General features: G+C 45.5%; 1 protein-coding gene across 3 annotated transcripts; it reads left to right on the top strand.

The window, feature by feature from the left end:
- The first annotated feature begins 399 nt into the window (after window positions 1-399).
- Window positions 400-20,000, top strand: LOC110527485 (transmembrane protein 198). 3 transcript variants are annotated; one of them, XM_021608780.3, is made up of 5 exons: window positions 400-892; window positions 14,802-15,092; window positions 15,600-16,184; window positions 16,884-17,089; window positions 17,273-20,000. In XM_021608780.3, the coding sequence occupies exons 2-5, from the start codon at window positions 14,927-14,929 to the stop codon at window positions 17,435-17,437; spliced, it is 1,122 nt and encodes a 373-aa protein (XP_021464455.1). In that variant the 5' UTR covers window positions 400-892; window positions 14,802-14,926; the 3' UTR covers window positions 17,438-20,000. The 3 variants fall into 3 exon arrangements, with proteins under 3 accessions (XP_021464455.1, XP_021464456.1, XP_090096510.1); XM_021608781.3 differs by lacking the exon at window positions 400-892 and adding an exon at window positions 13,835-14,322; XM_090240384.1 differs by lacking the exon at window positions 400-892 and adding an exon at window positions 13,962-14,345.
- The last annotated feature ends 197 nt before the right edge of the window (window positions 20,001-20,197 follow it).

Raw genomic sequence — 20,197 nt, 5'->3', positions numbered from 1 at the left:
TGAGTGTTAAAATAAATACAGTAGGTTGCAACTTGAAATATAGGTTTGTTAATAATCAAATATAACAGTTGGCGTTGAATCATATGTTTGGTTTCAACAAATGCCACAAAAAAAATCAATTGAGAACCTAACTCGTTTACTTGTAACTAGTTGAAGCAATTTTATACAGTACATGTAGCCACCAATCCTATCGGCAGATTTATCGATGATTAGGCTCACATTTTACATCTCATATGTGGGCTATATTATAGGCCAATAGCCAGCCTAGACATATTTATCAAGTAGCCTATCGGGCCGCAGACACTTAGGGCAACTCAGAACACTGGATGTATTTAGTTGAATGTATTTTATGTTGAGAATAGTTTTAAAAAATTATATGCAGAACATCTCACATGGGTCGGGACCACTGTCCTCCATATTTTGTCTTAGAGCGCTCCTTCTTATCCTCAGCCATCCAGCCCTGCACTTTTCCTTAGAATGGTATGCCCCGGCATGAGCCTATAGAGCCTGCTGATGCGATACATCTCCTCTACACCCTGCACGCTCATATTATTTTCCTCGGCACTCTGCAAAGCCTCGAATGTGGATTGGATGAAGCTGTAGGATACATCTCTAAAATTATGCTATACATAGAATAGTGTATGTTCTATAATGTAGACTAGTCACTGTATATTTTTGAATTAGGCTACAGTTGTCTTGTGTCTGGCTACATTGGATTACCTGGAGCAGCTAGAATCATCCGTCGCGCCCTAATGGGCTTTGACTGTATCCTATTCATAGGGAGTGAGTATCAAAATGAGGGATGCTGAACGATTCCGATGAGTCGTTCTGGGGCAAGATGCGGACAGAATGTCTGGGGCAGTGCTTCGTAGGATGTTGAGGCTTTGTGATGGTGAGTTGCCGCCGACGGTTTGCCTCTTTGTTCATTTATAGGAACCATTCGAATGGACATTCTATGCCTCGGGCATCCCAGGTAGAACCGTTTTCCCCTGGCCTAGCTGCGATGACCATTGGTTCGATAGGGTTCGGGCGCTAATGTCAAATGACCGTTGCCGTTGCATTATTTGATCCTACGGAATGGTTGTTTACATCTAATTAATTAGGTCAGACCTCTACAAGTCCGACGGCACAATAGCATCAATGACATCATCATTTCATTTCTGCCATGTAAAGCTATGTCCATGACGTCCACAAAGCGCAATGTGTGCAAAGATTCCATTCCAGTCAATGGTGCTTCTATCACGGGGTCATTGTCCGTTACATTACAATACAAAATGTGGTGTAGACGCTTTGGGTAGGCAACATAGCATCATCTATTATAAAGCGCAAACCAGGGAAATGCCACCATCAAACAGCCAGTCAAAATAAATATGTAGGCTAAGCCTATGGAGGTGTGAGTGACTGACTGGGTTTCTGCCCACCTCGATGCTGTGGAATAGCCCACTGAGCTAAAGCCTAGGCTATTAGCTCAGGGAACTAAGTCTTTAGGTCTCACTGGTGTGTTGTGGAAAGAAAAGCGTTCAGTTGTCATTGAGTCACAGGGTAAACACATTGAAGATAATACTTCCTGCTCTCTCGCCTAACAGACAGGATACAACTGTCTTGTGTATTATTATTCTAGTGAGGCAGTCAATCTGTCAACCCCACAGCCTTCATGCCGTGAGGGTTTCCATAGCCTGTTGGTGGTGCACACTGGTTTGAATGATCCTAGAGGGAAAAACAAACAGACAACATCTTGAGCCTTGTCGACAACAATCTGGCGTCTGTGTCTCTCTCTTTTCATATTTCTCTCTCTTTCATCCGATCTAGCTCTCTCTTTCGATGTCTCTCCATATTTCTCATGTTTAGTGTAGATTCTGTCACCTAGTGTAAACATCTGCCTTCCAGAGAAATCGCAGGCTTTGATAACACACAGACATGTTTCCTTTCTCACGCACACTGAAAGGATTTTGTCAGTGGTGGAGATAAAGAAGCATGTTGCCCATTGATTTTCATGGCAGCAGTGGAACAGCCTTGCCCTGAAAACAACCATGCCCTGACACTGATCCACTTCATTATCCTGACCTCTGACCTGTTCCAACCCCTTCTCAGAACAGGCCAGGCAGCGTCAGTCAATGTAGACCTACATAGGAACAAGACACTGTGGCTGAGTGACCATCTACTTAGCTCTGTCTATCTGTCCTCATCGTGACCCTTTATTGGCATCCTTTACTGTCATGTGTTGTCATAACGACCAATGGAAGCCTTGTTGTTTTAACAGCAAAAACATGTCATTGAATTATCCCATGAATTCATCACTGTGTTGATTGAATTGCATGATAGATCCATTGATGAGGGAGTTCATGAAGACAATTGATTGACTCTTGACTCGTTGCTGTGTTGTTATTTGACAGTGCTAGTTTAGAGGTCAGTGGTCATGAACGGGGTCAAATGAGCATGCAGCCTGAATTAAGGAACTGAAAAGCAAAAGTCCTTCCTCAACATGCACACACACACACACACACACACACACACACACACACACACACACAGGAATGTCGTATTGCTTATCAGACATGTGTTTTGTTGTACATTCTGAAATCCTTTGTTTACTTATGTGAGTGACCGTTTTTTATTGTACACAGATTATGTAGATTATGGAATTCATTTTAATTATGCAGATGAGCGTAACTATGATGCTTTAATCCCTTCAATTATGATGATGGTTAAATAGTTGTCTAATCCCATGTCCTGATGAGCTGCTGAGATATTTTTTAGATTACGTTGCGTTAAATGAAACAACTTAATTCAGAGAGGGGGAGAGATCTTGATTGCCTGCTATGTGTGGTTGAATGATGGCTAAGTGTCAGGCTGCCAGTAGTTTAAGTGCATGACTTCCTCTCATTCCCTTCCCATCATCGCCTCCGAATTCGAGGAATAAATCATTCATTTCGACCATTGCGAGGAGAGAAAAAAGGGAAAGGAAACACACATCTGAGAGTATAGAGGGATGAGGAGGTGGTGAGAAGAGATGAGGTGAATCGTTATGCAGCAAGATACACTTCCTGAATGAGCAAGAGTGGGATGTTTTGGGATATTATCGAACTCCTTCCTCGGGGTGTACAGGGAGAGAGTGTGTAGGGGTTCAGTGAGGAGGGGGAGTGTTGTGAACACTGAGGGGGGCCTATACTGCAGGAGCATCTTAAAGACGGTGTGGAGACCGAGCCTTTGTTGGTCCCAGTTATGTAACAATGACAACGCTAAGTAAAGACTAATAACAGCGTTCACACTCAGAAGGAGCGAGGGACATGGGGGAAGAAGAGCAGAGAGAACGTGGAGACGTGGTAGAGGAGAGAGATGGGGAATGGGATGCACATGTATGGAGGAGTGATGGCAGAAGACGCAATATAAAAGTCGTGGGATACAGAGAGAGTGAATACGGGAGGTGAATTGAGGAGAGGTGAAGCGTGTATGCACGAGGGGTGTGAATGAGATGGATTGTAAATGGCATTAATCCAGTCCTCTGCTGTCCTTCCCCCTGGCTACAGATACAGATAGCAGGTCCCAATCTCATTATCTGTCTACGTGCAGAACACACACACACACACACACCAAGATTAACACCAGATCAGACTGACACAGACTGGGACTAACTGAATCGTCAGTATGAAGAGCATAAACCGTAACACGCTGAATTTACTTTTACAACTTCTCTTCTTAAGGTCTAGCCTTTGTTTCTGGATCTCAATCATTTGTCCTAGTGAATAAATTCATAAATAAATACAGGTGAATCGATTTCAATTAGATTAGAAGAGTCAGTAGAGAGAGACTCTTTGTATGTGTAATAAACCACTGGCAAGTCACCTGTAGGTCCACACACAGAAGGAATTCGACTCCCTTAGATTCCCACTAGACTGCCTGGGTCTCTTTTGAGAGATGCGTAAAGTGGTCTGTTCAGTTCATTAACAACTCCAAAGGAACTCCATCCCAGAGAGTGTGTAGGAGCTGCAGCCTCTGCAGTCTGCTGGGGGAAACAATTGGTAGCATTCATGGCCATGTCTGCTGACACACAAAGCTCTCATAGATAAACCCATCGCTCTCTCTATCTGCCCCCGGATCCACCCCACCACCACCACCCCCTTTTATGGGCAGAATGAAGAGATTTCTAGTCCATCCAGTCTGATGGGCTAGCTGATCCATTGATGAGCGCCAATTGGGTTTACGTGACAGTTGCTGTCACTAGGCCATTATCTGCTATACCAGGCAGGATTTACTGAGGTAAGATCATTTTTATTTGCCCATTATGTGCCACTGACTGTCTAACCAGGTGATCCCCAGGCCAGACAACACATCCTCCTCTACCCAGGTCCACAACACTGCCTGGGTCTCCATGGGAGAAGCTCTGCCTGGGTCTCCATGGGAGAAGCTCTGCCTGGGTCTCCATGGTAGAAGCTCTGCCTGGGTCTCCATGGAGAAGCTCTGTCTGGGCCCTTGTATCACAACCAGAACCAGAGGGGGTAGAGGACAAATAATAGTCCAACACCATGTCTCCTCTCTCTGGTAGGATTTGACAAAGCCCCCTCAAGGGTTTCTCATTGTCCCTATGGTGCCCCAACACAGCAGCCTGGCTCTCAACGGGGCCGTGTGGGGGAAACACGTGAGACTGTTGACATACACACCGATGATCTGCCTGCCACCACAGCTGTCCTAGTTACCACGGTGACACAGCCTGTCATGTTTCCACAGCGACCACAGCCAGTCAGACATCAGTGATGGATATTGATCGACATGCGAGGCAGCTTTAGAGGTTCAGGGTTGAAATGAACAGCAATATTGATTGATAACTGCCACTGTTATCACGCTAAACCCTTGTCCATTCCACGAGTTCCAGTTCTTCATTGGAAAGTGGCTCTGATAGGACTGTGTGATCTAAGTCTGTGACCGGGTGAGCTCGGGTCTGTCACACACCTCACGGAATTCTCACAGTAGTTCATTGGCCTTCCTTCAGTTACGTGGGCATCATACTTTCATCCTAGCCTGGCTGGTCCCTGATCTGTTTATGCTCTTGCCAACTCATTTTGCTGTCATTGTCAAGACAAACATGTTTGGCATAACAATTCCATAAAGAGTTGGCAAGAGAGCACAAACAGATCTGGGACCAGCCAGGCTACATTGATTTCAAATCGTTCTACATAACCTTGTGTTTCTGCACTAGGTGTTTATTTGGGTTTTGGGGAGAGAACAATAGATAAGACTGGCGAACCCAAAGATATCTGCAACAACCGATAGGGGAAGGAAGACTGGAGGAACTGAGGAAACGAGAGAGAGAGAGAATGGAATGGTGCAATCTTGCTTGATCAGACTACTGATTATGAAGTTGATGGAGGAGATAAGAAGCAAAAAAGGAAAGGGACTGGCAACAAAGCCACCATATTGTATCTGTGGGATTGGACATGAAAATATAATTACTCCCAATAGAATAAATACAACTTCAAAATGTATATTTCCTGAAAAAATGGGTGCGCTTGCTTCATTGTATTTTTTAAAGAATTTAATTGTCCTCCTAGCTCCAAAACAGTGAGAGAACATCTGGGGAACCCTATGAAGACATTTAGTAGCAGCGACAGACCAGATCCCACAGCAGCAGTAACACAGTGGGAAAACATCTGATGAAGTCTATGAAGACATTTAGTAGCAGCAACAGACCAGAAGCCCACAGCAGCAGTAACACAGTGGGAAAACATCTGATGAAGTCTATGAAGACATTTAGTAGCAGCGACAGACCAGAAGCCCACAGCAGCAGTAACACAGTGGGAAAACATCTGATGAAGTCTATGAAGACATTTAGTAGCAGCGACAGACCAGAAGCCCACAGCAGCAGTAACACAGTGGGAAAACATCTGATGAAGTCTATGAAGACATTTAGTAGCAGCAACAGACCAGAAGCCCACAGCAGCAGTAACACAGTGGGAAAACATCTGATGAAGTCTATGAAGACATTTAGTAGCAGCGACAGACCAGATCCCACAGCAGCAGTAACACAGTGGGAAAACATCTGATGAAGTCTATGAAGACATTTAGTAGCAGCGACAGACCAGAAGCCCACAGCAGCAGTAACACAGTGGGAAAACATCTGATGAAGTCTATGAAGACATTTAGTAGCAGCGACAGACCAGAAGCCCACAGCAGCAGTAACACAGTGGGAAAACATCTGATGAAGTCTATGAAGACATTTAGTAGCAGCGACAGACCAGATCCCACAGCAGCAGTAACACAGTGGGAAAACATCTGATGAAGTCTATGAAGACATTTAGTAGCAGCAACAGACCAGATCCCACAGCAGCAGTAACACAGTGAGAAAACATCTGATGAAGTCTATGAAGACATTTAGTAGCAGCGACAGACCAGAAGCCCACAGCAGCAGTAACACAGTGGGAAAACATCTGATGAAGTCTATAAAAGACATTTAGTAGCAGCAACAGACCAGATCCCACAGCAGCAGTAACATAGTGGGAAAACATCTGATGAAGTCTATGAAGACATTTAGTAGCAGCAACAGACCAGATCCCACAGCAGCAGTAACATAGTGGGAAAACATCTGATGAAGTCTATGAAGACATTTAGTAGCAGCGACAGACCAGATCCCACAGCAGCAGTAACACAGTGGGAAAACATCTGATGAAGTCTATGAAGACATTTAGTAGCAGCAACAGACCAGATCCCACAGCAGCAGTAACACAGTGGGAAAACATCTGATGAAGTCTATGAAGACATTTAGTAGCAGCAACAGACCAGATCCCACAGCAGCAGTAACACAGTGGGAAAACATCTGATGAAGTCTATAAAAGACATTTAGTAGCAGCAACAGACCAGATCCCACAGCAGCAGTAACACAGTGGGAAAACATCTGATGAAGTCTATAAAAGACATTTAGTAGCAGCAACAGACCAGATCCCACAGCAGCAGTAACACAGTGGGAAAACATCTGATGAAGTCTATAAAATACATTTAGTAGCAGCAACAGACCAGATCCCACAGCAGCAGTAACACAGTGGGAAAACATCTGATGAAGTCTATAAAATACATTTAGTAGCAGCAACAGACCAGATCCCACAGCAGCAGTAACACAGTGGGAAAACATCTGATGAAGTCTATGAAGACATGTAGTAGCAGCAACAGACCAGATCCCACAGCAGCAGTAACACAGTGAGAAAACATCTGTTGAAGTCTATGAAGACATTTAGTAGCAGCGACAGACCAGAAGCCCACAGCAGCAGTAACACAGTGAGAAAACATCTGTTGATGTCTATAAAGACATTTAGTAGCAGCAACAGACCAGATCCCACAGCAGCAGTAACATAGTGGGTAATGCATTATGAAGTGGTTATGTCAGCAAACACTGCGGAATGGGGAGCCCATTGGCAGATCTGTCCTATCTTTCGTCTTGCTTTCTTTCTTTTTCTTGTTATCCTTTTTCACTCTTATTCAACCCTATCTTCTGTGTAGTCTCAGGTCTCCTTCATGTAATTCACTTCCTGCTCTCACCCCATGTTCCTTTTCAACATATCCCTTTGAGATTGGGAAATGCGACAAAGGTGTTGAACATTGAAATACTAAAGACATGATAGATCAGAAGCATAGTATCTAAAGGAGTGAAAGAGACTGGCTTTTAATGTCAAAAGTGAATGGTTCACTGTATAAAGACAGAGGGCTTTGGAATGTGTTGGGTGGACGGGAAGAAGTCACAGGATTGCTATAGGGGAAGCGGATGGACATCTGTGGATTAGGCAAAGGAGGGGTTGAGTTCAGGAGGTCAGGTCAGATCCCCTGCTGGGAGAAATTATGGTTCACTATCCTATTACCCTCTTCATGTGGAACCATAAGATGTAAGGATTGGAGAGGAGGAGTGCCTAAATTGGAGTATATTAGAGGTAGACCGATTATGATTTTTTCCAGCGCCGATACCGATTATTGGAGGACCAAAAAAAGCTGATACAAATTAATCGGCCGATTTATTTATTTATTTATTTATTTATATATAAAAATATTTACTTCAATTGATTTTAAGAAAGGCAAAAGATGTTTATGGTTAGGTATATTCGTACAACGATTGTGCTTTTTTCGCGAATGCGCCTTTGTTAAATCATCACCCGTTTGGCGAAGTAGGCTGTGATTCGATAAATTAATAGGCACCGCATTGATTATATGCAATGCAGAACAAGCTAGTTAACCTAGTAATATCATCAACTATCTGTAGTTAACTGGTGATTTTGTGAAGATTGATTGTTTTTTATAAGTTTAATGCTAGCTAGCAACTTACCTTGGCTTCTTGCTGCACTCACGTAACTGGTGGTCAGCTTGCCGCGCAGTTTCCTCGTGGAATGCAATGTAATCGGCCATAAAATGCTGATTACCGATTGTTATGAAAACTTGAAATCGGCCTCTAGAGTATATACTGTATACTGGTAGTGGTGGGAACATGGCTTTGTCTGAATACAGCTGTTCCTACCCTTTGGGAAGAATTCAACTTGGTTCAGCTTCTCTAGTGTTCGTGAGTTATTTACTCTGAAAAATAAGAACCTAACAATTGTCAGATACCATCTTGAAACTATGAAAGATGTATGTGTAGTCGTACATATGAGAGTTATACTATATGGCTCCCAAGTGGCGCAGCGCTCTAAAGCATTGCATCTCAGTGCAAGAGGCGTCACTACAGTCCCTAGTTCAAATCCAGGCTGTATCACATCCGGGCGTGATTGGGAGTCCCATGGGGCGGTGCACAATTGGCCCAGTGCCTGCCGGGTTTGGTCGTTATTGTAAATTTGTTCTTAAACTGACTTGCCTAGTTAAATAAAGGTTAAAGGCATTGGAAGCCAAGCCTGTGCTGGGTATCACACGTGTTACAGCTATTGCTGATGCCCACTCACTACAGTGGGATGATCATACAAGGTGACATCCCTGCACATGTCCACTGGTGTTCTTCTCACGACACTGTCACTGTGACACAGAGGAGGGTAAAACCAAGAGGGAATGAGAGAGCGTGAGATGGGAGCTGAGAAACAGACTGTCATCTGTAGTGACACATTTGTTTGTATTGAGAAGAACATTGCGATGACTAAATAGGTTAGTGCAATCTGCTAATGGAGTAATGGAGGCAGCCACACACACAACCCTCACACACACACACATTCTCACACACCAAGGTACATACTGTCCTTAAACATATATCAAAGGTCTCTGTGGAGCCGTAGGAGGATGAGTATTATATTATGTGAGCGTACCAAATGGCACTCTATTCCCTATTTAGTGCACTGGGCTCAGGTCAAAAGTAGTGCAGTATATAGGGAATAGAGTGCCATTTGGGATGCAACCGATGTCTTGCTGATTTTGTGTGTGTGTGGAGACTGGAGCGGGTCCAGTTCCTATATGGTGGGTTGTGGGTAGTCACCAGTCAGCATGGTTACATCACCTCCAGACTGCACTGCAAGGCTGTAGCACGACAACAGCTTGCAGGAAGAGGCTTGAGTGGGCTGTGTGTGTGTGGGGGGGTGGTACACGCTTTGGCTAGGCATCAGTCACGACGACTGTGGCGCAGACGCAGAAATACAGTCACCCACATACACTATTCAGTGCTGATCATTGTGTCTAATGAGACTGACGTGAGACTGACGTAAAGACTTTGTTAGAATTCTCAGCCACATTGTTAGTCAGCCCTCTCTTCTTGAAGGCTTTGATGACATTTCTACAGAAGCACTGACATTTCCATCCTTAAACATACAGTCAGTCACTACACTGTGGTGCCACACATAACTATGACATGTCAGCTAAGAGCAACTCTCTGAGAGTTTATATATAGATTGGTCCAGTTAATGAATGAGTGTTGCAGACACACACACATGCACACACACACATATTCATCTCCATGTTGCTAAGAGCTGAGGCGCTCAGCAAGATGATCTGGGGCTGACTAAAGCCTTGGCTTCCTGTCCCTCCTAGCCCCTCTCTCTCCTCTTTCCCCTCTCTTCCCCACCCCACTAGAGTCAATCAGAAATGGCAGGGCTATTGTACTGAGAGATACCACACCTTTCACGGTCATCCCTCTGTACACACACACATATTTATATACACTGCTCAAAAAAATACACTAACACTAAAATAACACATCCTAGATCTGAATGAATTAAATATTCTTATTAAATACTTTTTTCTTTACATAGTTGAATGTGCTGACAACAGAATCACACAAAAAGTATCAATGGAAATCAAATTTATCAACCCATGGAGGTCTGGATTTGGAGTTGCACTCAAAATTAAAGTGGAAAACCACACTACAGGCTGATCCAACTTTGATGTAATGTCCTTAAAACATTACATCAAAGTCAAAATGAGGCTCAGTAGTGTGTGTGGCCTCCACGTGCCTGTATGACCTCCCTACAACGCCTGGGCATGCTCCTGATGAGGTGGCGGATGGTCTCCTGAGGGATCTCCTCAAAGCATCCGCCAACTCCTGGACAGTCTGTGGTGCAACGTGGCATTGGTGGATGGAGCGAGACATGATGCTCAATTGGATTCAGGTCTGGGGAACGGGCGGTCCATAGCATCAATGCCTTCCTCTTGCCGGAACTGCTGACACACTCCAGCCACATGAGGTCCAACCGCACCAGCATATGGTCTCACAAGGGGTCTGAGGATCTCATCTCGGTACCTAATGGCAGCCAGGCTACCTCTGGCGAGCACGTGGAGGGCTGTGCGGCCCCCCAAAGAAATGCCACCACATACCATGACTGACCCACCGCCAAACCGGTCATGCTGGAGGATGTTGCAGGCAGCAGAACGTTCTCCACGGCGTCTCCAGACTCTGTCACATGTGCTCAGTGTGAACCTGCTTTCATCTGTGAAGAGCACAGGGCGCCAGTGGCAAATTTGCCAATCTTGGTGTTCTCTGGCAAATGCCAAACGTCCTGCACGGTGTTGGGCTGTAAGCACAATGTCATAACTTTGTGGCTTTGCCCGCTAGTGACCACTCTGCAGAGCTGCCTCTGCATTATGGAAAACGCTGCAGAAAATAGTGGAATAGGAGTAACAAATGCATCAAAATGTATTTATATAGTGCCTTTTGAACATACAATTGAGAGTAGAAGTGGGAGGCAGGTACAGTATAATGTTGTAAACATGCCTTTTTTCACATCTGCTTATATCGTTTTCCTATGACAAGGTTGACCTCTAAAGCCCACAGTCCATTCAGTGAAGTCTCTCATTTGTCCACACCAGTAGACACCATATAAAGGGGCGTCATAGCAGCTATATTAATGCTGTCTGTTAACATATGGCTGAGTAGATTTGAGCATCTGTCAGATGAGATGATGTCAGCAAGTACAGCTGTCTGCTATGGTTGCCCCACTGGCCAAGGGGAAGTCATAGACTGTACAAACACACACAGGCCCGTTGGGGATTAACACAGCTGGATGTCTGCTAGACTAGAACATGATGCCGCTGGGCAGCGGACAGACTCCACCCATCTCACAGGATAGGCTGCTCCACTTCACAGCACCTACAGTATATATACCACGGTTTTATCCACACCACATTGCCCTCTATCATATGATATTCTTAGATTCTGAGTTCGTCCTGAACCTGTGACCTGACCAGGTAAAACACCAGTTACTAGATTGATTCTGTTCTAAAAAGATATGACGTGGAAAGCCATTCAATGAGTGTGTTTGCAAGTTTCCACCCTGTCCAGACAATCACCAGTGTATGGACGCTCCATATGGATCTTAAAATGTCTGGGACTAAATTTAGGATCTAACGCTATTCTACTTGTCCACACTTTCACACCGGCCTCTAGTGTTGCCATTTTATCTCTCACACCACTTGTCCCTTCCCACCCTGTCTTTTTCTGTTCTGTGCTTTCCTCCCTCTGTCCTAGGATCTGCCTGCTCAAACACTGTAAAGACCAAATCACACGAGAAGTTATAAAAAAAATCATGCGCATGCTCACGCTGGAATGAGAATTCATGTGAGGGAATGAGAGAGCAGACGAGGCGCGGGCGTCAACTGCGTCACATTAGAATGATACGTTGCCAATGTCATTTCTTGGCAGTACCGTTAGGCTATCACCGTTGTAGCTTACAGCCGATTTGATTAATAAAGTTCAAAGTATATGGTTAGTAACTGTCTTGGTTCAAATGAATCAAAAGTTGGTCTAAGAATGGAGTGGGTCGTTTGTAGAAAAATAATTAAGTTAAGAGGAATTGTCATGATAAGTAGACAAAAATATGTAGTTTTAAAAGGTATTGGGCTTAAAGCTAAGGTTTATCAATATCAGTGAAACAATTGCAGTCTACCTGTGTTGATTTCGACCTGGGCTAGCCTACACAGAGAACATAACAAAAATAACTATTTACAATGGGTTGTCATGACAATTACGTTAGCATACGCTACGCAGTGTTTGTGAATTGACGCTCCCTTTTCTCGCACACCAATTTCACGCCGTTGACGGACATCTCCCCGTGTGATTTGGGCTCACACTGCCACACGCACTCTAGTCTTGTCACAACTAGCTGAATGTGGGGCAAAGGAAACCAGCAAGGCCACTATGTGTGTGTTCTGTATCTTGAGTCATTGTTTTACATCTGACATGAGGGGTGACTTGCCAATGGGAGAGAGCTTAAAGGCTGTGAGGAGGGAGATACCAACTGAGAGGAACAGCCAGACTGGCACTGATTGGCTCTCTGACTGTTGCTATGGTGGTTTAGGCAGCTCTCCCATTGGTCAGACAAGCAACTTGGACCAGGACATGCTCGGAATCCAAACATCCTCTTGTCGTCATGACGACAGACAGGAAGTGGGAAGTTGTTATTGTGGAAGATTGCCAAGCTTGTTCTCAACTGAACTGTGTTTTTCAACAGATGATCTCTTGTGAACATAGAAACTATCTATTCTAACCCTGGATCTGCTTCAAGAACAGCTTAGTGGCGCTCCATTCCGCTCTTGGGTGTTCAGCAGAGATGGAGTAATCCGCACGGAAAGATGATTATTATAACATGTTTGGATGAGAGAGCAGCTAGGGGCTAGATGTGATTTATGGGTTTGGAAGGATTTAGTCAGTGTCAGAAGAAGACCGAAATATCCTATTGTCCCTTGTCCACTTCCATCTAAAATAGCAATCCTACTGGACATGTTTCTTAATGTAATAACGTATTAGCTAATCATGTAGGTGTACACCTACCCCATACATAGGGTCCTGTCCAATCCTGTTTTAGCGCAGTACATGTTGGCGTAGTGCAAAAGACAAGGCCTCCAACCCAATTCTATTTTTAATCCATACCTCAGGGAGGATTTCATGAATCCCAGTTGATACCGTAGAGTCAGCCAGGGATCAGGTTTTCACTAGGTTCTCCTCTGAGCTCTCCATTACCCCTCCTATTCCATCCTTAGAGGACGGTATGAAGGCTGTATCCTACAGAGACCTATTGCAGCTTCAGTTCATTCATATCAATATGTTTACTCTCCCTTCAGGTGGATGATGCATCACTTCAAACACACAGTTTCATGCTGGGCCATTGATCAGGCGTGACACGGGCACTGAGCCACACAGAGAAACACACACACACACACACCTGGCTTTCTGGTTGATGCATATGCAGAGGCCTTGGTAAATGCTGACATGCTAATACTTTCTACCCAAGCAGCACCTTCACTTCTATGATGTTAAATGGTGTGAAACCTGTTTGCAGTAATCCCATAGCTGTCAGAGCCACACCTTCTGGGAGAGAAATAATGAAACCTGCCATGGGAAAGGAAGAGAAAAGGAGACGAAAGGGGAGGGGAGAGGAAAGAAAGGAAGGAGAGAGAGGAAAGGAAGGAGGGAGAGGAAAGGAAGGAAGGAAGGAGAGAGAAAGGGGAGGAGAAAGAGAGGAAAGGAAGGAAGGAGAAAGGGGAGGAGAGAGAGGAAAGGAAGGAAGGACAGAGAAAGGGTAGGAGAGAGACGAGAGGAAGGAATGAAGGATAGAAGGGGGAGAGAGAGAGGAAAAGAAGGAAGGAGAGAGCAAGAGAGAGAGAGCGACGCAAGAAGGGGTGGGGTGATGTTCAGGTGAGGTGAGGATAAGCGATAGCGAGGCGTCGGGGAGGTAAAGTGATGCATGCTGGGAACAATATGGAGCTCATGAATATCTCACCAGCAACAGCTCCAGTGAGAGTCAGACGAGCTCACTAACACACACTGGGCTCCTTATGTAACCCAACATCTGACCCAGAAACCTCCTTGCACGGAAGGCTAGAGAGACGGGGAGAGAGAGAACAAAGGAGGAGGAGTGGGAAAGAGGGGAACGAGGTCGTTGGGTGAGAGCTTCAGCGAAGCATATGTCAGTGTCTTTTTGTGGGAGAGAGTCCGTCACTGTTCAAATAGAAGAACACGTGTAGAACAATCAGACTGTGTTTCTGAGGTTTGTTCCATCGTGTTGAGAGATGGTATTCACACTGAAATGCCTGATCCAAACACAACGGAGTCTGTCCTCTGTAACTCTTGATCACTGCTCTACTTGTGTGTGGAGGTTTTTGCAACAGCTATAGTAAATGCAAACATGTCTAACGTTGACTGTTCTCTCTCTCTATCTCTCTCTTTCGCTCTCTTTCTTTCACTCTCTCTCTCTCACTCTCTCTCTTTCACTCTCTCTCTTTCACTCTCTCTCTCTTTCACTCTTTCTCTCTCGCTCTCTCTCACTCTCTCTTTCTCTCTCTCTCTGTCTATCACTCTCTCGCTCTCTTTCACTCTCTCTTTCTCTCTCTCTCTGTCTCTCTCTCTCTCTTTCTCACTACAGGTGGATTCTTGTGGATGGGAAATGCTCCCTGATCTTCCCTGCCCTCCTCCTCCCTCTCCTGAACACCCCAATCCCTCCATCTCTCGTTTTCACTTTCTCCATCACTCCATCACTCTCTGGTCGCCATGACGTCTACGCTGCAAACGCTGGCGCTCAAGCTGGCCCCACCCCCTCAGGACCTAAACCCTGAGCGGTTGGACGGCTGCGAGGAGACGGGCCGGCGCTACAAAGTGGTTCCCTCCGTCGTGTGCTCCATGTGTTGCCTCTTCGGCATCATCTACTGCTTCTTCGGTGAGCAAAAGGGATTCTTTGTAGCAGTTGTAAGGTCATAGCTCCTTGCTCATTGGAAACACTGAGGGGTAATTCACTAGTCTCAATGGCAATGTTCATCTGTCACAGCAGCAGAACCTCTCTGACACTATGATTTAACAGTTATTACAGGTGATGCACGGTGATGAGATTATGTGAGCAACGCTGAGCTGATATTCTGGAGAATTTAGCCGCTCCGGGGTTATTCATAGGATAATCATCTCTCTGTCTCTCTCTCTCCTGTCTCTCTCTCTCCTGTCTCTCGCTCTCTCTCTCTTCCCCATCTCACAGATAAAAATGTGACTCTCGTGTTCTGAATCCAATTTAATTGAATAAACTATTGACTTGGTACATTTATGTACATTGCCACGGTAAACATAAAACAGCGATGGTCAAACAAGTCAATCTCAAGACTGCAGAATTATATAGAACACCAATATAGTGGACCTCTATGTTCAAGACCAACTCCCTGTCTTTCTCTCTCCTCAGGGTACCGTTGTTTCAAGGCGGTGATGTTCCTGACGGGCCTGATGTTCGGCTCCATCGTCATCTTCATGTTGTGTTATAAGGAGCGCGTCCTGGACACCCAGCTCAGTGTTGAGGCCTCTGTGGGCATCGGCCTGGGCATCGGCACCCTCTGCGGCCTGGTCACCATGCTGGTTCGCTCCGTGGGTCTCTTCATGGTGGGTCTCCTCCTGGGCCTCTTGGTGGCTGTGGCTACCCTGGTGGGCATGGAGGAGCTGTCCAACAGCCCCCCGAGGTCGGTCTGGGTCCCCCTGGGGGTGCTGCTCGGCCTGGGCATGCTGTTCGCCGTTCTCACCCTCCAATGGCAACGTTTCTTCACCACCGTGTCCACGGCCGTGTTCGGGGCGGCGGTGATCACCGTGGCGCTGGACTACTTTGTGGAGCTGTTTGCCCTGGTGCTGTACCTGTATGAGAGGGTAAAAGCGGCGCCCAGAGGGAGACCCGTCTGTTGGATCACCTGGGTGGTGCTGGGGGTGTGGCCTGTTCTGACGCTCCTGGGGGTGCTAATACAGTGGAAGGTGACAGCAGAGGGATACTCCCACACCAAGGGTGAGTCTGAGATTCTGGGTTGAAGGGGTTACACTGACGTCAATGCTGAAGTTTGTGGACTTTTTATTTTGAGAGTGACAGAGCTATTTATATGCGAGAGAGGTGCTTGAAAGGGGGTGCTTGTCCAACTGAATGTATTTAACTGAAATGTGTCTTCCGCATTTAACCCAAGCCCTCTGAATCAAAGAGGTGCGGCAGGTAGCCTGAATCGACATCCAGGTCTTCGGTGCCCGGGCAACAGTAGGTTAACTGCCTTGCTCATGGGAAGACGTTGTCAGCTCAGGGATTCGATCCAGCAACCTTCCGGTTTACTGGCCCAACGCTCTAACCACTAGGCTACCTGCCGCCCAAATGTAAACAAAGAATAAGAGTGAGAAACAAAGAGAAAAAGAGAGGGAGGGGTAGAGACAAAGAGCAGGTAGCTTTAGGGGAAGAGAGAGAGTGAAGCAGATTATTGCTGGGTGAACTCCCTGGCTGCCAGATGGTGCCTGGCTCTGCTTGTCTAGTCTAAATAAAAAGATGAACACAATCAGAACACAATCATGTGGAGCAGGGCAACTGTCAAAGGGCGCGTTGGGTCGTTCTTGTGTGCGTGTTTTAAAACATCTGTTGCTAGCTGCGCAATGTCGTTATGTGTGTTCTTTGTGTGTGTGTGTGTGTATGTGTGTATATCTGAACCCCGTCTTCCATCTCCCTCAGTGATAATCAGTCGTCAGCAACGGCGGGTCCAGCTGATGCGTATCCGTCAGAAGGAGGAGCGGAGGGACCGCAGCAGGAAGAGGAAGAATAAGCAACAGAGAGACTCCACCCACAGCTCTCACCCTCCCAAACCCCTGCACCCCGAGCCCGCCTATCGCAGGAAACCCAACCCTATACGACGCTTTGACGGGGACGTCCTATCGCCTGTGAGTGTACAAGTGTGCTCTCTCTCTCTCTCGTTGCCTTTCGCTTCCACTGTCCATTCTCCTCATCTCTTCTTACTCAGTGTCTTCATCAGCATTCATCAAAAAACGCAGTCTCTCTTTTTCCTCTCTCTTGCTGTCTCTCTCTCACGTTATCTCTCACTCTTTCTCTCTCTCTCTCTACAGAGTTACATCCAGAGTTTCCGGGACAGGCAGGTTGAGGCCAGGCCGTATCCTGGAGGGGGCAGACTGATGGGGGGAGGAGGGGCTCACACCAATGTGGATGTGGACTATGACTGTGGCTCCACCACGCCCCTCACTGCGGCTGCAGGCCCCTTACTACGAGTCTGAACACTCTCCTAACCACTGGTCCAACCACACCTCCAATGATCTGGCAGCCATATCACACCCCCAAAAGGTGTGACCACACCCACAACCCACCTGTGCTGCAGTATGGATCTGACCACACCCCTAAATGGTGCGACCACACCCCCAAAGGCCTGTATTGAAGTATAGGTCTGACTGACCACTCCCCCACCACAATGCTGGAGCCAATCAGAGTATGTGAATAGTAAAGGCCTGAACTCCTTTTTCTGTTTCACACACACACACCAGCCACATGCATGAAAATACTGTACACACATCCACAAACACTGCAGTGGAACTGGACCTGGTGAACAGAGAGAGAAATACAGGGCCTCCAACTGGATGGATAGATGTTACCTGAGGCTTCTCTCTCTCCATCCAGTCTCCAGCCAGTCTCCATCGGGACACAGTTTAAAGAAGCATGGCTCAGGTTTCAAATGAGGAATCGTTTTACCACGGACACCGGAATACAATCCTCTCTCTTCAGGATTTTGAAAGATTCAACTTAAAGTCTTGTCTACTGCTCGGCAGTCTTAATTCCTCAAATCATTCTCTGTCGTCAACAGGCAGTTCCTTTGTACTGCATTTCTACGGTTCCATCCTTCTATGGAGTTGGGACCTTCTGATGAGAACTGACTAGTCATAAACACCCCTGCTCTGTGCCATGCCAGCCCAACAACAGATCACCTCCTGGGAAGGAGAAGAATATCTGTCTTTTAAGAGGAAGCATTATGCATTCTTGGTGCTGGACGATATCCTTCTTTGGAAAGCAGTTTGAAATCCCCCTTCTTTAAATTAAGTTGGGAGATCCGGTTGATTTACGGGTGCCTTGTGACTGCCCTTACTTGGACTGTACCACTCAGCAGTGAGATAGGGGTTATTGGCAGTGGTCACTGACTGAGAGATGTGAGAGACTATATGATAACATGCTATATTATTATAGTGACAGACAACAAAGTTGTTGCGATAGGAATGAGGGTAGGCCTATGTCTAGCAGAGGAGCAACAGTGACCCAATCAGGGAGCAAGCAAGGAAACAGTGGATGGTGATTGGTCTAACCTGCCCTGGGCTCTACCAAAAGGAACCCTACATGAAGTCAGCACAGGGTCAACAAGAGGTCAATAAAGAGTTCAAAACAGAAAGGGGTCCGAATAAACGATTGACCAATACAACGAGAGTATTGACCACTCCCCCTCCACTCTACAGAGAGGACCATTCAGGTCACAGAGGATCGCCTACATATAGATAGACCCCTACATAATGTGCATTGGCTTTTCAATATGGGTCACAACATTCTGTCTATCGTGTATCAGTAAATGACATGACATCTATGGTTTATTATTGTCTTTGACTCAGACTGTGAAAGGGACTGTGAGTGTGAAACACATGATAAAATAATACAGGCGTGATGTTATTATTATTATTATTATGATTATGATTATGATTGCCCCATTGGGCTGTGGGTCGGGACAGGGTATGAGAATCAAATTTCTTTTCCCAGAATCTTCCAGGGGAAATCGACCTGGCTGCATGACTCAGTGGTTCCTTCCTGTTCCTGTCCCCCTCTCCTGTCCCCCTCTCTTATCTGTCTCCCGTGGCTTTGTCCTCCTCAACTCACCGTTCCTATCCCCTCTAGCCTGGTCAGCCCACATCTAACAACCACGCGCATAGTTTGTTAAACACTTCTCATGAATAGCTTCTTAATAATGCATTATAAGCACATGTATAATGCCTTATGAGCTATGTATAGTGCACTATAATGCATAGAGATTAAATTGATATTCATGAGCACTTATTATGCGCTTATTTTACATTATGAAGAGCATATTCATAGGAAGTGTTAGCAAATTAGCCTGCGTGCCAGTCTTGTTTAAGCCATCGTTTCAACTCCTTGCCGTGACAATGAGTTGGCATGGTAGCAGATCTGGGACCAGGCTATTACAGACTTGTCCATACAGCACAAACAGATGTGTAATTCCCCACTAGTGCTCATTCTTCTGATCTTCTGTTTTGTACATAAACAACACTGTACTTTTACCATTTATCTGTATTTCTTGCTTTATTTGATTGTTTATTTGTTCTTATGGATTTATTTTAGGATATTTCATTTATATGAAATTAACCTTTTATATAACTAGGCAAGTCAGTTAAGAACACATTTTTATTTACAATGACGGCCTACCGTGGAACAGTGAGTTAACAGCCTTGTTCAGAGGCAGAACAACAGATTTTTACCTTGTCAGCTCGGGGATTCGATCCAGCAACCTTTCGGTTACTAGTCCAACGCTCTAACCACTAGGCTACCTGCCGCCCAAATAACGTGTCCTTTCTGAAGTAACTGACTGTATGTAGATTTATTTATCAGGTAATTTATTGACATTATGTTATTGACATCTTTTGACTTCAGGAGTGCAGCCTCATAAATGTAGGCCGGTGATATGCCATGCTTCGTATTACAAATATAATTATTAATACTATTATTATTATTATTATTATTAAAGCATGTGTTTTTATGGGCCTGTATATGATAAACAAAGTGATTCTTCAATGTCTTTGGCTGTTAATTCAAAACGCACGCACACACCCACACTGAGAACATGATAGACTGGTACAGAGACTGGCAGGCTGGTGACCGTGTGTCGCTGTTTGTTGTGTTTGTTAACCAACCTGTAGGCCCACCATTCAGAACAGCATAAGCGATTGTCAGCCTCACTCTCATTCCATGTTCCCCCTTTTCCATCTTTC

Source organism: Oncorhynchus mykiss, chromosome 7, assembly GCF_057628025.1.
Source record: "Oncorhynchus mykiss isolate SJ-2025 chromosome 7, ASM5762802v1, whole genome shotgun sequence".
Classification (NCBI taxonomy): domain Eukaryota; kingdom Metazoa; phylum Chordata; class Actinopteri; order Salmoniformes; family Salmonidae; genus Oncorhynchus; species Oncorhynchus mykiss.
This window is presented reverse-complemented; position numbering and strand designations above follow the sequence as displayed.

Coding starts and splice junctions, on each gene's coding strand:
- LOC110527485 (XM_021608780.3), top strand. CDS start 14,927: ATGACGTCTACGCTGCAAACGCTGGCGCTCAAGCTGGCCCCACCCCCT. Junction 15,093..15,599: donor CATCATCTACTGCTTCTTCG/GTGAGCAAAAGG, acceptor CTCTCTCCTCAG/GGTACCGTTGTTTCAAGGCG. Junction 17,090..17,272: donor ACGGGGACGTCCTATCGCCT/GTGAGTGTACAA, acceptor CTCTCTCTACAG/AGTTACATCCAGAGTTTCCG.